The following is a 17,989-nucleotide window of genomic DNA, read 5'->3' on the forward strand; positions in this document are numbered from 1 at the left end:
TAACAGGCTGCAAGTCCCCGTTTCAACACTTGTGTCTCCTGGGAGCGGCGCGTATCCCTCCCTGCCGCCAATAACTGAGAGCGCGGAGACACAACTAGCTAAAGACAAATCGAGTGTCTAATTTATAGGAGCTGTAACATTAACACAACTGACCCCGCATTACCCCAGCTGGCGTATGACAGGAGGCTGTGTGTGTGTGTGTGTGTGTGTGTGTGTGTGTGCACCTATGTCTTATGTGATCTATGTCTGCATTTCTCCTCATCTGAAGAGCCAGCAGCTGGAAGTTGTCTCTTATCCATGTGTCCCCCTCAACCCAATTCGACACAGTGCTCGCTCTCGCTCTCTCTCTCTCTCCCTCCCTCTCTCTATCTCCTGTCCTCCCCTCTCCTTTTACCCCCTTCGCTTTCACTTTATACCCCCTCTCATTCCTCTCCTGTCTTTCTCTCCTCTCTCTCTGTCTTCTCTCTCCTTTTACCCTGTTCTTTTTCACTTTCTACCCCCTCTCTTTCCTCTCCTTTATTTCAATTGCTTCCATCCTCTTCTCCTTTCTCTCTTTCTAACCTCTCCTCTTCATGTCCTCTCTCTCTCTCTCTCCCCTCCCCCTCTCTATCAGCCCTGAGAACAGTAATGCGTGTGGTGTGAAACCCAAGCAGCTTGTGTTGATCCCAGACTCTCTCTCTCTTTAATAAAGGCCGGCTCGGAGGGATGAGCCGGTTTATTTGTTCTGCAAAACACGGTGTTTGTTTAAAGCATCACTGTCGTAAACACACTCCCCCCGCTACTCACTGTGAGAGAGACGGAGCCCTACCACTCTACACTCTACATACTTAGCAGTCCGTGTCTGTGAGAGAGAGGGAGAGACGGAGCCCTACCACTCATTCTACACTCTACGTACGTAGCGGTTAGTGTGTGTGTGAGAGAGAGAGATATATGGAGCGAAAAACATATTCCCAGCCCGTCAGCACTGTCGCATTTCTCTCTGAGGTTAGAGGGCTTTGGCTGAGGGGGAGCGTGTTAATCAGCGTGCCTTGTAGTGCAAATACAGGGATCTTCACCCTCTATCTCACACACTTGGGTTCCCTCAGTGCAGTACCCTGTTCCTGACCCCCCCCCGCCTCTGGCAACGTTGCTCCTCCTGAACTTCGTCAGCAAACAAACATTCTAGAATTGTCCATAAATCAGTACGTGTAGCACTTGATTTCCTGATTGTGTGTTTGGAGAGAAAACAAGACGTCAGGCTTTATCAGTACATCAGTTAATAATCCAATGGACCCCGGTGATTACACTCACTGGCCCCCTCGGATTACACACACGGTCCAAATTACCATAGGGGGGGGGGCACCCCTGTTTTGTAGAGAGTTTGTGCGTTGAGTTTTCGTATTAAATGTGGCTAAACCTCGACTGAGGCCACTAACAAGCTGTGGGTTTCCCTGTGAGACCAAGGAACAACATACAAATGTGTGTCATGAGAGACTGTGTTTCCATGTAGACGTTGCTCCTCTCTGCTGCGGAGAGACGCTAGGCTGACCGACCGCTGTGATGTTTCAGCTGTGATGAGCCCTCGTTCGACCATAATCTGATATAAATTACCTCTCTCTCTCTCTCTCACACACACACACAAAGAAACCCTCTATCCCTCAATGTATCCACACTGTCTCCAATCCTCTCTCACTCCACATCTCTCACAACAACCTTTCATTATGAATCACACTAATTCTCTCCATCTCCTTGTGCCCCATCTCTCCAACCCTCTCTCTGTGCGTTCTCTCTCTCTTCCTCCATCACTCCATCTCCTTTCTGTCTCTCTCTCTTTCTCTCTCTCTCTCTCTCTGTAGGAGATGTCTCTGGTGGGCCCCGAGTCTCCATCAGAACAGGCCAGGAGGGTGTTCCAGTCATTTGATCCTGAAGGTAATCAGTCATTACGTGATGACTCTGACAATGAGGCGCATCTGTTTCATAGTATTGTATTTTCCAGTTTCTAAGCCCCGATGCACATTCTTGTGTTAATATACTTGTGAGGACTACATTCATTCCCCTTCTCTAACCCTAACTAAAACAGGGCTAACCATGTAATGACCTACTCTGAAGTTTTCAAAACTTGCCAAATGGCCTCACTTCCCCCCTAAAGCCTTCACTTCCTATGTCCAGTCCTTAATAGTATAAGGTAAACACAGACACTGACGGAACAATATCCTGGCCGTGTTGTCTTTTCTCCTCCCTCCTTCTGAGTGGAGCAGGTGCCTCCATAACCTCCCCACCCTCCTCTCACCCTCTCCTCATCCCCTCTTCCTCCTAAAAATAGAATATCTCTCTCTCTCTCTGATCTCTACTGTTGTTGTTTAGGTTGGTGAGATCAGATCCTCTCACAGCTGAGTCAACCAGCCCTCTCCCTCCTCTCCCTCCCCATGCTCCTGGTCCTTCCTTCTCTCTTTAGGATAATTGGGGGAAAGGCACAGATAGACTCAGAAGGAAAAGAGAGAGGGGGGTGTCTCTTGTCACAGGAACTGGATGTCAGATGCTGTGGGCAGCACTCATATTTTAGTTAGCTGTGTGTGTGTGTGTGCCTCAGAACATATGTTCTATAATAATTTTCCTCTGTTTGAGGGAGAGTTGCAAGAAGAGAGGAAGTGGGGAAATGGAGAGAGGAGGGAGAGAGAATTACAATCACAAATGCTATGTAGAGATAGAGGTAGGGAGAGCGAGCAAAGGAAGGAAGGAGAGAGTTGGAAAAAGAGAGGGAGGGAGAAATAGAGGGCGATAGGTGGAATAACCTACATCTCTCTCTCTGAGTCCTGTCACACCTGAGGATCCCACTACTCACTATGAGAGTGACGTGTGTTGTTATTGTATAATCACCACAGCCATAACACACACAGACTACGCAATTATGATGTGTGTGCGGCTGTGCTCGCGCATATGTGTGTGTGCGTGTGTTTCTCCACTAATGTGAAATGAAGTGTGCTGTCTTCTGACGCCGTAAACAACATTCCTCATTCCCCTGTTTATAAGAACAATATGTCGCCTTGTAACGCTCTGCTTGCGTGCGTGTGTGTGTGCGTGCGTGCGTGCTTGCTTGCTTGCGTGCGAGTGTGTGATTCCATGTTCCAAGATGGTAAACCCCACCAGCTGAGAGCAGTCTTGTCAGTTCTGGTTGCCTTGACACCAAAATATGTAAACGGAACTGTCTGGCCCATTCAAAATCACACCACCGAGAGATATATGGAGGGATGGCAGCATGTGCTTTCTTCTCTTTCCCTTGTTTTTCTTCTCTTTTCCCTTGACTGCCACTGATGATGTCATCAAGACGATGACTCCAATCGACCATTTTATTGTGGTCCTCTACTCCTGCTTGCTTCCGTGTGTCACTTTATTGTCCTGAACACTAGGGAAGGGCAATTAATCGATTTTGTCTTGTGGTGTAAATGCAGCGCACCCTTCTTTCACAACGGTGCGCTCCGTCCCCTCCCGCCCAAGCCCAAACAGTAGTGTTAACTTGGTTTTACTTTGGTAACCTGTAGAAGATGACAGAATGGCAGCCTTTGGTCGAGAAGAAAGGTACAACAAATTCTGAAAAGCTGAGCTGTAAGATCGACTTCTGCTGGAGCCTGGACATTCTGCATGAAGCTTCTTCTTCTTCTGGCGTGTGTCTTTAGACCTGCAGCTCCGTTGAGGCAAGCCAGGCCAGCGTTTCATCGTCCAGTTCCATCAGACCGTGTTCTCCATACGGTGGCCGGTGTTTGGGGCAACTGGTGATGATATGTTCCACAGTCTGTGCAGGGGCTCCACACTCGCATGAGGTACTGTTCTTGAGGCCCCACCTCTTCATTGAGGCGCCGTAGCGTCCGACGCCGGTCCTTAGGCGGTTGAGGGTTGTCCACTGCTTCCGGGGCAAGTCCTGACCAGGGACGTCCAGAGGGTCATTGATGAAGAGGTGCAGCCTGGATGGTTCTGCTGACCTCCACTGGTCCCTCCATCTCGTCCTGACCCAGGAGGCCTTGGAAGTGTCAGATGGTGTTGTGTGGAGTAGCCTGTAGGCTTGCATGGAAAAGGGGCACCGTGACTTTAGGCGCACACGTCGTGGTGTCTCTGTGGGGGTATTGTGAAGGAGGTGGGATGCACTGATCTGTGCCTTGCGGGAAAGGGCCAGTGTGGCTGCTTCTTGTCTGATGGTAGCCGGGGCGATACCAGCGAGTACGGGCAGTTGGTTTACCGGTGTGGCTTGTAGGCAACCAGAGACTGTCCGCAGGACGCTGTTGAGAACAACATCCAGCTTCTTCACGTGGGTGCTACGGCACCAGACCGGGGCGCAGTACTCTGCAGCAAAGAACACCAGGGCCAGTGAGGAGATGCGCAGTGTCTTTGTTGAGGCTCCCCATGTGGTGCTGGCTAGTCGTCGTATCAGCGCGGCACGGGCAGTTGTTTTTCCCCTGGCACCTTCCAGGTGTTGTTTGAATGACAGTGTTCTGTCAAGCTTCACACGAGGTATGTGGGGGTATGTTGGTACTGTAGCCGGACGTTATCCACCATGACGCTCATCTCACGGGTCGCTTCCCTGTTGTTGAGGTGGAACATTGTAGACATTGTCTTTCCCATGCTGAGCTTGAGACGCCAGTTCCTCAGGTATGAAGACAGGATGTTCATATCTTCAGTGAGGCCCTCTTCGGCGGCTGCTTCCCAAGTTGGCTTGCTGAGTAGGATGGCCAGGTCGTCTGCATAGCCATACTGCTTTGATTGAGTTGCAGGCAGGTCGTATATGTAGATGTTAAACAGCATCGGTGCCATCACTGAGCTGAGGTGAAGCTGAGCTGTAAGATCTACTTCTGCTGCTGGAGCCTGGACATTCTGCATGAAGCTGAGCTGTAAGATCTACTTCTGCTGCTGGAGCCTGGACATTCAGCATGAAGCTGAGCTGTAAGATCTACTTCTGCTGCTGGAGCCTGGACATTCTGCATGAAGCTGAGCTGTAAGATCTACTTCTGCTGCTGGAGCCTGGACATTCTGCATGAAGCTGAGCTGTAAGATCTACTTCTGCTGCTGGAGCCTGGACATTCTGCATGAAGCTGAGCTGTAAGATCTACTTCTGCTGCTGGAGCCTGGACATTCAGCATGAAGCTGAGCTGTAAGATCTACTTCTGCTGCTGGAGCCTGGACATTCAGCATGAAGCTAAGCTGTAAGATCTACTTCTGCTGCTGGAGCCTGGACATTCTGCATGAAGCTGAGCTGTAAGATCTACTTCTGCTGCTGGAGCCTGGACATGTCATATGGACGTTACTACACACACACACTGATATACAGAAATACACTCACACACACCCAATGCACACGCATAGATTCACACGCACTCATATACACATACAGATACACGTACATGTACAAAGATTCAGACACACACATGCCGATACATTACACACACAGATATACACACACATTTATATATTCACACGCACTTACACAGGCTATACTTAAAGGAACACGCCAACATTTGGGGAAATTAGCTTATCGTCTTCTCCAGAGAGGGACAAGAAGATAGATACCAGTTTCCTCTCTGTGCGTTCAGTAGAAAGCTATCTGGCTGCATGTTAGCCTAGCTTAGCACAATGAATGGAAGCAGACATGGCCGGTTAGCCTAGGCATTGTCCAACTGTTACATTCAAGCCTAAAATATGGCTCGTGAAGGCCTTGAATGCAACGTGGTGGACACAGGACACTGGACAAGAGTTATCAAAAATAACTATTTATTTACACAGCTAACTAAATGGACAAAAAGAGTGGGAGCTGGGTGTTCCAGACTCCAAAGTTCAAATAACAAAACTATAGGCAAAAAGGAAGAACAAGCCGAATGTACAACAAGCAGTGAGAGCAGGTGAGACGCTGGAGAGCTGAGACATCTCTTGTGAAGTGGGGAGACACTGCAGCCTGCACTCTGCTCTCCTTTGTAGGGCGTGGTGCCTCATCACCACACCTGTCAATTAGAAAGCTGCCATTTTAAACACAAGGAAAAACAGGAAGAAACAGTGTGTCAATCAAACCACCAATTAGTGACAGCACACTTAACCACAATGTGAATATGCACCACAGACAGTAAGTATCCCTCCACCATGTGAAAGTAATACGTAACACCAACTAACGCCTCTCCCGAAAGCTAACCGGCTATGTCCGCTTCCATTCATTGTGCTACAGTAAGCTAGACTTGCAACATGCAGCCAGATACCTTTATACTGAACGCACAGAGAGGGAACTGGTATCTATCTTCTTGTCTCTCTCTGGAGAAGGCGGGTAAGCTAATTTCCCAAAATGTTGGCGTGTTCCTTTAAACATGGACATACACACAGATTCTCTCACACTCATACACATATTGATACACACATGCACTCATATAAACGCACATGGACACACCTAGTGATGCACCGATGTGAAAATTGTGGCCGATACCGATAACCGATATTAATATTGCTGTTCTGGCCGATACCGATATTTACCGATGTCGATATCTCTGTATAGAAAACACTTTTTTATGATAAACAAATAAAGAGCTATTTTCCAAAACGCATAATTTTTTTACTTTTGTAACTTATTTTCAGAAATGACTGATTTTTGAAACTATTTAAGGTCAAAACATGTAAAAAGATAAAAAAAAAAAAACATTTTTTTTTTTTTTTTTTTTAATATCGGATATCGGCCCCATCTTGATATCGGACCGATACCGATGTGTAAAAAAACGGCCATATCGGCCGATATTATATCGGCGGCCGATATATCGTGCATCACTAGACACACCCACACACAATCGCATGCCTGTAGCCAGCAGCAGAGCTGAGTGCAGCGTAAAAGGCCCATAAATCTGCCCTGTGTCACATGTGAGAGTCAGCACAGCTCCCTATGTTATGGAAGGAAGGCGCCAGACACACACACACACACACTCTACAGTGACTCGCAGAAGAAGCGCACACACTCGGCCTCAGACCCACCGTTTCAGCACTTTTCTCCACGTTTCACGCTTCTCCTTGTTATTGTGTATCCATATCTGGAGAGTGTCAAAAGAGAAGTCCCGGAGACAAACTTTCACAGAGAGAGAGATACGAGATGGTCTAGGTCAGTCCCATGAGAGCGGCTGTCCGTTAAAGTCCTTCTGTGTGCTGGGGCTTCTGTATAAGCCCAGGCAAACACATTTTTCCCTTGTACCCTTCTATACCTTCATGGAAACCCATCAAACCTTCAACAGACTGCCGTATGTTAAAGCCACACTATGAGAGACTGGCACGATGTGGGATCTTAACCGTGCCTCGTCTAAACATGGCGCCAAAAGAAAGCGGCGACAAAAATAATGTTTCTTCAAGCGAGGTGACTTTGGGGACTGTTAAAATGTTACGCTCTAGAAATAAGAAGGTAGCCTTCTTTTTTTTTTGATTTTGTGGCACTAGTGGCGCCTGACCGGAAGACATCACACGGGTGATTTCACTGTTTCATGCGTCGCTGTTTCCTCTTGTTCAGCCCCACTCTGTGATTTACCTGCTAAGGAAGCCATATATCTTTTAAAGGCTTCCTATGTAGGTTCAGCTTCTAGACGTCACTAGAGCACCATCAAAGCAATGTGTGTTTATATAGGCGGACACGTCACAGTCTGACGTCGACTGATCAAACTTTCAAACTAGCCATTGCATAGTTTAATATAGAATATTAAAAAAAAAAAAAAAAAAAAAAAAATTAAATAAAGATTTGCAGAGAACCACGGACTGCCCACTAGCAGCGTGTTTATCCAATCAGGTGCCTTCCACGTGGGGAAATGGCAAGTAGGGAGGGGATACATGCACACAATAACGTACCCAAAGGTTGCCGGCCAGAAAGGTCCCGAACACTTAGCAAAATAGAAAGAAAGACGATCCAGGCAGAGGGAGGGGTCTCTGCAGATAAACACAGCACGATACCCTTGTAGTGGGTCTTAAAGCTGCAGTAGACAACTTCGGAGAAATTAGTGAGTTTACCTGCTCATCAGAAATAGAGCAACGCTCTGCATCACTTTTCAAGCCCATGCACTCACATAACCAAGGTTTTCCAGACTCCCAGAGGCACCAGTAGCTTTAAGCTGAATAAAGAAATAATATGAATAATAACAAAGATATATTTCCCAACCTCTGATTGGCAGGTGATGAGGTACACGATGGTGGTCTTCATTTTCCTATGCGAACCTGGGAAGACTACTTGGCAGGACAAAAACATCTGATTGGCCAGAAATAATAGCTCCCTGCATCAATAACCAATCGGATGTTTTTGGCCTGCCAAGTGGTGTTCCCAGGGATCCCACCTGCTGATCAGAGGCTGGGAAATATTTTTTATTCTTTTTCTTTTATTATTCCGATGAAAGCTGCTGGTGCCTCTGGGAGTCTGTGGAAACATGGTATGTGGTATACACTTCACAGTATAGCCCAGGGCCCGGTCACACTAATACACTATAATATATCAGTATAGCCCAGGGCCCGGTCACACTAGTACACAATAATATATCAGTATAGCCCAGGGCCCGGTCACACTAGTACACAATAATATATCAGTATAGCCCAGGGCCCGGTCACACTAGTACACAATAATATATCAGTATAGCCCAGGGCCCGGTCACACTAATACACTATAATATATCAGTATAGCCCAGGGCCCGGTCACACTAGTACACAATAATATATCAGTATAGCCCAGGGCCCGGTCACACTAATACACTATAATATATCAGTATAGCCCAGGGCCCGGTCACACTAATACACAATAATATATCAGTATAGCCCAGGGCCCGGTCACACTAGTACACAATAATATATCAGTATAGCCCAGGGCCCGGTCACACTAGTACACAATAATATATCAGTATAGCCCAGGGCCCGGTCACACTAATACACAATAATATATCAGTATAGCCCAGGGCCCGGTCACACTAGTACACAATAATATATCAGTATAGCCCAGGGCCCGGTCACACTAGTACACAATAATATATCAGTATAGCCCAGGGCCCGGTCACACTAGTACACAATAATATATCAGTATAGCCCAGGGCCCGGTCACACTAATACACAATAATATATCAGTATAGCCCAGGGCCCGGTCACACTAGTACACAATAATATATCAGTATAGCCCAGGGCCCGGTCACACTAGTACACAATAATATATCAGTATAGCCCAGGGCCCGGTCACACTAATACACAATAATATATCAGTATAGCCCAGGGCCCGGTCACACTAATACACAATAATATATCAGTATAGCCCAGGGCCCGGTCACACTAGTACACAATAATATATCAGTATAGCCCAGGGCCCGGTCACACTAGTACACAATAATATATCAGTATAGCCCAGGGCCCGGTCACACTAATACACAATAATATATCAGTATAGCCCAGGGCCCGGTCACACTAGTACACAATAATATATCAGTATAGCCCAGGGCCCGGTCACACTAATACACTATAATATATCAGTATAGCCCAGGGCCCGGTCACACTAGTACACAATAATATATCAGTATAGCCCAGGGCCCGGTCACACTAATTAAGCATTACATCACGCGCAGGAGTGGTTTGTGAACAATAAACCATGCCTAGGGGTGGTCGTTAGGCCCGAGGCGCAGCTGAGGGTTGTTAGACCCCCCTAGGCATGGTTTATTTTTCACAAATCACGACTGCAAGTGGTGTAATGCTTTTATACAACTGCCACATTCATCCAACCTTATTGCTATACAATAAACACACATTAATCGAAGATTTATTGAAAAAACCATCCGCCAGAAAAGGTAGTTCCCACAACAACAAAAAAGACAAGTTGCCTCCATGTGGAAGCAGCTCGGAAGTGCATCCAACCAACTAACACATCCAACTGTCTTTCAACTAAGACATCCAACCAACTAACACATCCAACTGTCTTTCAACTAAGACATCCAACCAACTAACACATCCAACTGTCTTGCAACTAAGACATCCAACTAACTAACACATCCAACTGTCTTTCAACTAAGACATCCAACCAACTAACACATCCAACTTTTCTTTAGTTTTTAATTATGAAGTTAGCGGTTGTTATTGGAATGATTGATTGATTGAAAATTTTATTACCAGATGCAGAATGGGTACAATACAGTACGACTCAATACACACAATTGTTAAGGGGATGCAGACCTACTTTCCATAGAACTTCATTCTTAGATGCTTCTATAGAAAGTAGGTAAAACAAATTAAAAAGTTCTTTGCCCTATAGGGAAAAAAAAGTTTTCTTCGCCCTATTTTTTATTTATTTTATTAAACCTACTTTAGAGGGCCTAAACTTAACCAGTTGGAAACCAGGCAGTAATAAAATTAGCAATCAATCAATCAATTCAATAGGCCATGCTCACTTAAAACAGCGCAACACCCAGCTCTCTCTCAGTCTGACTCTCCTCCGCTGTTGCAGACAGCCCAGGGCCCGGTCACACTAATACACAATAATATATCAGTATAGCCCAGGGCCCGGTCACACTAGTACACAATAATATATCAGTATAGCCCAGGGCCCGGTCACACTAGTACACAATAATATATCAGTATAGCCCAGGGCCCGGTCACACTAGTACACAATAATATATCAGTATAGCCCAGGGCCCGGTCACACTAGTACACAATAATATATCAGTATAGCCCAGGGCCCGGTCACACTAGTACACAATAATATATCAGTAGGGCTGCAACTAATGATTATTTTGGTAGTCGACTAATCTGTCGATTTATTTCTGTCACACCCTCCATCTCTGCTTCCTGTGGGCGCGGCTCCTTTTCCGGGCTCTTAGCAGACTTCTTAGCTTAACATAACAGACCGACAGTAAGTTTGGGGGAACTAATGGGATAACTGGGGTTGCAACAAAAGTGCAACTAGGGCTAAAAACACAATGGAATAAAATAATAATAATAAATAAAATGGAGGTAGATTTTGATTGGGATGCAGTCTGGGCAAACGTTCGGCTATCATCACGCAACCCGGATCACCAACAGATTCATCTTAATTTTGTTCATAGGACTTACCTGATTCCTAGACGTTTGCACCTAATGGGTCTCAGACAAGACCCTCGATGCTCTTTGTGTTTAAACGGTGCTCTTGGTACATTTATGCATATGTATGGGAATGCCCTCCTGTTAAGATATTCTGGGAAAAAGTAACCACTCAATTATCAGATTTTATATCTCTGACCATACCTACACTGCCTTCTGTATTGTTGTTGAATGATGTTTCTCAGTTATCAACCTCTGTACATGTAAAGAGACTAATTTTGTCCGGTCTTACGGCTGCCAAAAAGTTGATAGCGCCACGCTGGATTCAACCGGATAAAATGTGCCGGAAGGTATGGTTTCTTACCTATCTCGATGTGATTTATCTAGAGATATCTACTGCACGAATTTGAGGTGTTAATGAAGACAGCATAGCAGTCTGGTTAGCTGTGGTGGAGAAGATAAAGGGAAGCATATAAACTTGTAATTTTCTGATGTTAAATGAAATAGTGGATGTATTGTCCAAGTTGGGGGGTGGAGGGGGAGGGAAGGGGAAGGAAAGAGCGAGGAAGAGCGAGCAAGAGCACATGTATTGTATTTATTATTTTTATGTCTTTTAATCTACATTTATTTTGATTTAATTACTGGACTGTCATTATTGTTGTTATTATTTCTGTCATTGTCCTGTGATTTATCATTGATTATTACTGTTACTGTATTGTTTGTCTAGTTTCATGTTAAAAAAGGGAAAATAAAAAACATTTGTTCAAAAATAATAATAAATAATATATCCTTCTTAGCTTAACACTTTGGTTGCCTAAGGTTAAATTCATGATATACCATAGATTGCCAGCGCTATTTGTCTATGGAGAAAGTCCCCTTCTTTGCAGGGCTATAACTTTTTAAATTCTATTGCTACATTGCCATTATTAGGGCCCATTCAAAGTCCTATATGTATTGTTCATTGTGTAGCAACGTTAAACTTTTTCATTCACATATTCATAGTAAAGTATGGTCTAATGTATAAGTATGTTTTCATCTCTTTCTGCAGCTTTCTCCAGAACGTGATCTATAGCCCCAAATACATTATATTGATGATGCAATACAGTTTTATGGCAATCAGCGCGATATAAAAAATTACAACTAGACGTACTTCTAGAAGTTACTACACGTCATCTGATGTTGACCGGATGGGCTAGGGGCCGTTTATAATTCCGTGGGCAGCGTTATACCAATCATCTAATGTGGGTCAAATGTTGATAATAGCAGTTAGTATCGAAGACGGTAACGTTACACGCTGAAACTCACCCCAGTCTCTGCGCGCCGTTGGGTGATCATCGTAGAGTTGAAATCTTATCATTATGGGATGTAAATTTACCCGGTCCATCTCCAGCTTGTATAATGGTATATACGTCCAAATCATGTTGTTTATCGAGTTATTGGCAATCGATCACTGTGTAGCGTGACGAGCCAGAGTCGCGGGACCTATAGCGAGCACCCGGAAGTACTACGGACGTAGCACAACCTCTATGCCACTTCCTGTTAAAGCGATTGCGCCGATCGGCCACCAGATGGCGCTCCTGAACCGCCAGAGAGCTCAGTGGGTCCTGCTGGTGGATCTCAGGCCAGCGGAGGGGACATATGAATCCGATCGCAGATTTTTGAAATATTGATATAAGGACGCTGTACAGCGTCCCCCGGCAACTTGAGCATGGCCAGCAATGACGTCAAAACACTTTTCATGGCAGTCAAAGTGTTAACATCCCAGGGAACTAAGTTTTTATGATCGACATTGTCGATTATGTCGACTAATCGTTGCAGCCCTATATATCAGCATAGCCCAGGGCCCGGTCACACTAATACACAATCATATATCAGTATAGCCCAGGGCCCGGTCACACTAATACACAATCATATATCAGTATAGCCCAGGGCCTACTTGCAAAAAAAACTCTTAGATTTTCATCTCAGGATGCCTAAGGCTTAGAGAAAAGTTTAGTTGCATAAAATCACCATAAGGTTTTCCTTTGGATGTTGAACCTTTGATCTCTTAAGTGTTTTATCTTAGTTGTGTAAGTATTCCCTTATGTGTTGCTAGAAGTTCCTTAGTAATAATACAAATACACTTTAAGGGACCCATACCAGTTTCTTACAAGTAAAATAATGTGTGGATCATAAGACAATAGCTGGATTCATGTTGATTGAAGAGGAGGAGATACCAAGATAAATATTTCAGGACAGCGAAAACCCACTTGGTACTATCAGAGATGCACAACTTATTCTTAGCATTGGCTTGCCTTCAAACAACTCAGAACCAGATGTACCACAGCTATGAGAAAGGCAAAATCGGATTACTATTTATATTTAATTACAAATTCCTACACAAACCCGGCTCAGTTTTGGAAGGAATTTCATAAATTGCATAACCCTTTCACCGCCGCACTACCAAAAGGAGACAGTCGGTCGTGTGATAGTAAAGGGTTAACCTTCTGTCGTGTGGCAGTGAAAGGGTTAATAAGCACTTTGCAGTTGCTGGGCACCTGTTGGATATATAATATATTGGACTTCTTTCTGGTGATGTTGATATCGACACCGATTGTTGTGTGAGTCCCGTAGATCACACCCCTCAATTCTCCTTTCGTCCCTTTTCACATGAAGTATTAGACACTCTCCAATCCATAGATCCCAGAACCTCTACTGGTGAGGATAATTTGGACTCTTTGTTTTGTTTTTTTAAACTGGCTGCTCCTTTAATTACAGAGCAATGTCCTTAGAATCAGATACCAAGAACATGCAAATGGACCATTAATAATTTGTAAATGTTTATTCTACGTTCTTATGGAATGAATTAGATAAAAAAAATATATATAAATTTTGAGTTAATTTTCATAACGCGATAATTTGCTGTGTAATTAATTAATGCGATAAACTGACAGCCCTAATTTAAATCTGAATACATTTCGTTCTGCTCTGATTGTTTTGTTCCACTGATTCCACTCTTCACACTTCACACTCTTCCCTGGGCCAGCAGTCCACTAGACTAGCTGGAACAACCATAGAACTATATGATCGAACGTCGTCTTTTTCCTCTCCGTCCGTCTCATCTCCCCACGCGCCCCGCGGTTTGGGGAGAGCCGCTGATGACTTGTTCAACGGATAAAATTGCTTGTTGACAGCGCAGGGTTTTAACCTTACAAACGGGCGCAGGCGCATGCTTGGGTTTTATTCTTTCGAGTCTCTCCCTCACTGGATACTTTCAAAAACTCTCGATTTGTCGCACCCCGTTTCGGAGGGAGATTGAGATGGCTAGGTCAGCAGACAAGAGTACCTACCAATTAGTCTTCTTCACACTGTGTTAGTGTTGCTCAGACCCTTCCCAAGAGGCACACACAAACACTCTTAAACAAGGCAGATAAGACATGTGCCCATGTCACACACACAAACTGGCACACCCACACATATGTTAGTATTTAAAGCTGGTCCTCAGGTAGAGCAATCATGGCTGTGGAATGTAGGTCAGCGGGAGAGGACAAGGTGTGCATATGCATCTGTTTTTGTGTGTGTGCGCGTGTGCGTGTGCAGTTGTTATTTGTGCGAGATGAGTTCACTCTCCAGGGCCCAGTAATATAAACAGTATTTTGTGCTGCATGTATGTAGGTGAAGGCTTCATCTGGTTCTGTGTCCCCAAAGCCTGCTTTTTATGTTCGGTCTGGGTCAACCAGTGCACCAATCTTTCTTTATGTCCCTCTCTCTCTCTCTCTCTCTCTCTCTCTCTCTTCAGATAATGGCTTTATCCCAGAGTCTCTACTGGAGGACGTGATGAAGGCCCTTGACCTTGTCTCAGAAACTGAATAGTGAGTTCTTGTTCTTGTGTGTGCATACATTATCTAGAGTGTGTGTGTTTGTGTACCCACAGGCTTTAAAATGTGTGTGTGAGTGTGTTTGGGGGGTTGCTTAAGGCTGGTGTGTGTGTGCGTGTATGCGTGTGTGGCACCTGTATACGTTCTAAGGTTCTAAGTTGTAAGTCATGGCCAGGCCAGGTCAGCAGCCTCTCCTCATGTTTCACTGCCGGCCCGCCATAAAGACCAGAGAGAACTCACTATAAAAGTCCAGGAAGAAAGGGAGAAAGAGGGGGATAGAGGGAGACCATTAACTGTGGGGGGAAAAGAAAGAAAGAAAGAAAGTAGGAGGAAATGCTTTAAAGGGCTGCTTCAAACAGAAGCACGTTTCATCCGAGCACCGTGAGCCTTGGCCACAGAGCTAGAGGCAATAGAATAGCCATTCTCATGCAAATAAACACTCGCGAGCGGACGGTACACTGTAGAATCTTTCGTCATGGAAATCAACGTCGGTCTGGTTGAACGAGCCTCCGAATGTTGACTTCATGCTATTGTCACGCTATTTATTTGTTGCAGCGGTATTCATTTTTGAAAAGGAAAATAAACCATTTTGAATGAAATTGCACCATGACAAGTGTATTACAAAATAGATTACATAATAAAGAAATATATGTTGCATTATCATTTGCACTGGGAAACGTCAAATACCGTTATACCGTCAACTAAGAAAGATAATGTGATATTTTGGCAATATCGCAGAGCCCTAGTTTCTATGACCACATTGACCACATCTTCATCTCATAATTCCGTTTGGTAGTTAAAAGGCTGTGTCGTCCACACACGCATGAAACAATGCTGATGTCCATGACAACATTAATTCTTGGCAGCCATCCTATAGTGTAGCACTATATGCAGATGACATGATGCTTCATGAAAGGCCCTCTATTCATTCAAGTTCTGCGCCGTTGACACTGCAGCCATCGGTCCTTTAGCCTAGGAGCCGGACCAGCAGTGAGCTGATGATCTGGTCTCCAGACTCCCAGATGGCCGATGCATCACAACACAACAACCCAAACGAGGGGTTCCCAGACTCCCAGAGCATTCCCTCAGCTCTCACGCCTCGCCACACAGTGAGAGAGGAATACTTGGATTAGAGCAGCCCTTAACCCTTTCACTACCACACTACAGAAGGTTAACCTTTCACTACCACACTACAGATGGTTAATGCCCGTCTTTTTTTACTGCTGTGAAGCACTCTTGTATGAAAGGTGCTATACAAATAACGTTTATTATTATTATTATTCCATAGTCCTTGCTCTACCAGACTTAGGAGAAGAAGAACAAACATAACCATGTGATGTCGTACCAAATACGCAAACAATAATTTAGCGTTAATTAATCAATTCGATGCCCTTGTTTTTGGAGCCACGAACACCGCCTACCAAGTCTTGCCCAGCTTGTTGAAGTTTTATTACATTTATTTAGATTTATACTAGTTCCATCAGAAAGAATCTATTAAAAAAAAAAAAACATGTTCCGCAGATTAAAGGAAAACATATATAATTGCTAAAAAGGTTATAAAAAAAGAGAAGAAGGAAAAACAGAGATAGAAGGGTTTAAAGCCCCTTCCAGTGACCCTATCAACAAACTTCAAAAAAGGCTTTGGAAGTAAATCATTGGTTTACAAGACAGAATGGGAGTGAGGACTGACGTTGTCACTCAGGCACACGTGCATTATGTTCCCCTGCCCTGACTCTCCTGCTGCACACCTGAACCTGACTGCTGGAGATGAGAAGATAAGGCGAGCCCTCTTTTGAGGTGGAGTGTTTTCGCAGAAATGATTTGAATGGGGTGATGAGGTCACTGGACACAAAACAATCCACCCTGTTAAAATACAACTCGCAGGGTTTTCCTGTTAGGGTCTGGCCTGCTCATAGTTGACTAGTCGGTTTGGTCTTAGTCGACAAGACTTGGGTAGTTGATTAGTCAGTTTGGTCTTAGTCGACCGAGACTTGGGTAGTTGATTAGTCAGTTTGGTCTTAGTTGACTAAGACTTAGGTACCGGTAGTTGATTATTCAGTTTGGTCTCAGTTGACTAAGACTTAGGTAGTTGATTAGTCGGTTTGGTCTTGGTCAACTGAGACTTAGGTAGTTGATTTGTCAGTTTCTGAAAAATGATTAGCACATTTCTGGTAAGATGAGAGAGATACGATAAGAACCTCAAAGAGACCCTCCTGCATTATTGCATATGGAAGACTAAACATTTGTCAATGAAATCAACTACTTGACAAAGTCTTATGGCTATTAGTAGTCGACTAAGACTTTCTTTAGTGGAGGACAGCCATAGTTCCTATAAGTCAGTATTTGTGGACATGAAAAGTGCTCTTCTAGATCTAAAAACCAGAGAGCCAACAGGCCATAATGTAATGTATGGTTCAAATCGGGAATAGGAGAGGTGCTTTGTTTGACACAGCGCTAGTGGCCAGGTTGATTTTATGGTAATATAGGGGGGGGGAATTGGCTCATAACTGTTAGTCACTCTCCAATTCATTATCCTATGGGCCAGCTCCGGGATTTTTATCTTGAAGGCAGTCTTGGCTTGGTCTTGTGTCTTAACCTTTGGAGAGGCCTGTTCACAAATCTAAACTAAGTGGTCCAAGAACACAGCGATAACATGTGCAAATCATGTTTTTAGAGTAGATTTTAGGCTATTTTTTTTTTTACTCAACCACTGACTGGCTTTTACTTTTTGGAACACTGGGTGATGTATGATGTCTTGAAAGAGAGAACTTTTTGGAGCCCTTGTTCAATTTCCTACCCGCAGCTCCAGCTAATTAGCCACAAAACTAATGTAAAGTAATGGGGGTCACGTTTCAGTACAAACCCTGATGTAAACGCTGAAACCTACTCCATAGCAACACTGTTGTTACAGTGGCCCCCATTAACTTTACATTAGTTATGTGGTCAACTAAAGAGGAGCTGGGTATCCAGTATAAAGAACAGACTCTACCCATTGATCATCCATAAGTAGGAAATATGGCTAGGGGTCCAAGATTCTGAACTCAGCCTTTAATGCTTGAAGAAAACAAGAGTCTACTGTTAGCTTCCTAACCCACAGTGCTGGTCAGCCACACATCACATGA

General features: G+C 44.5%; 1 protein-coding gene across 3 annotated transcripts in view; it reads left to right on the forward strand.

Moving 5' to 3' along the window:
* The window catches only part of mindy3 (MINDY lysine 48 deubiquitinase 3), a 99,274-nt gene that overhangs the window by 68,855 nt on the left and 12,430 nt on the right, over nt 1-17,989 (forward strand). For all 3 annotated transcript variants that reach the window (XM_084335859.1, XM_084335858.1, XM_084335860.1), the window contains exons 12-13: nt 1,836-1,908; nt 14,789-14,861. In XM_084335859.1, coding sequence (XP_084191985.1) covers nt 1,836-1,908; nt 14,789-14,861 — 146 coding nt within the window. The remainder of the gene's footprint in view (nt 1-1,835; nt 1,909-14,788; nt 14,862-17,989) is intronic.

Source organism: Notolepis coatsorum (genome assembly GCF_963971535.1).
Source record: "Notolepis coatsorum genome assembly, chromosome: 19".
Classification (NCBI taxonomy): Eukaryota; Metazoa; Chordata; class Actinopteri; order Aulopiformes; family Paralepididae; genus Notolepis; species Notolepis coatsorum.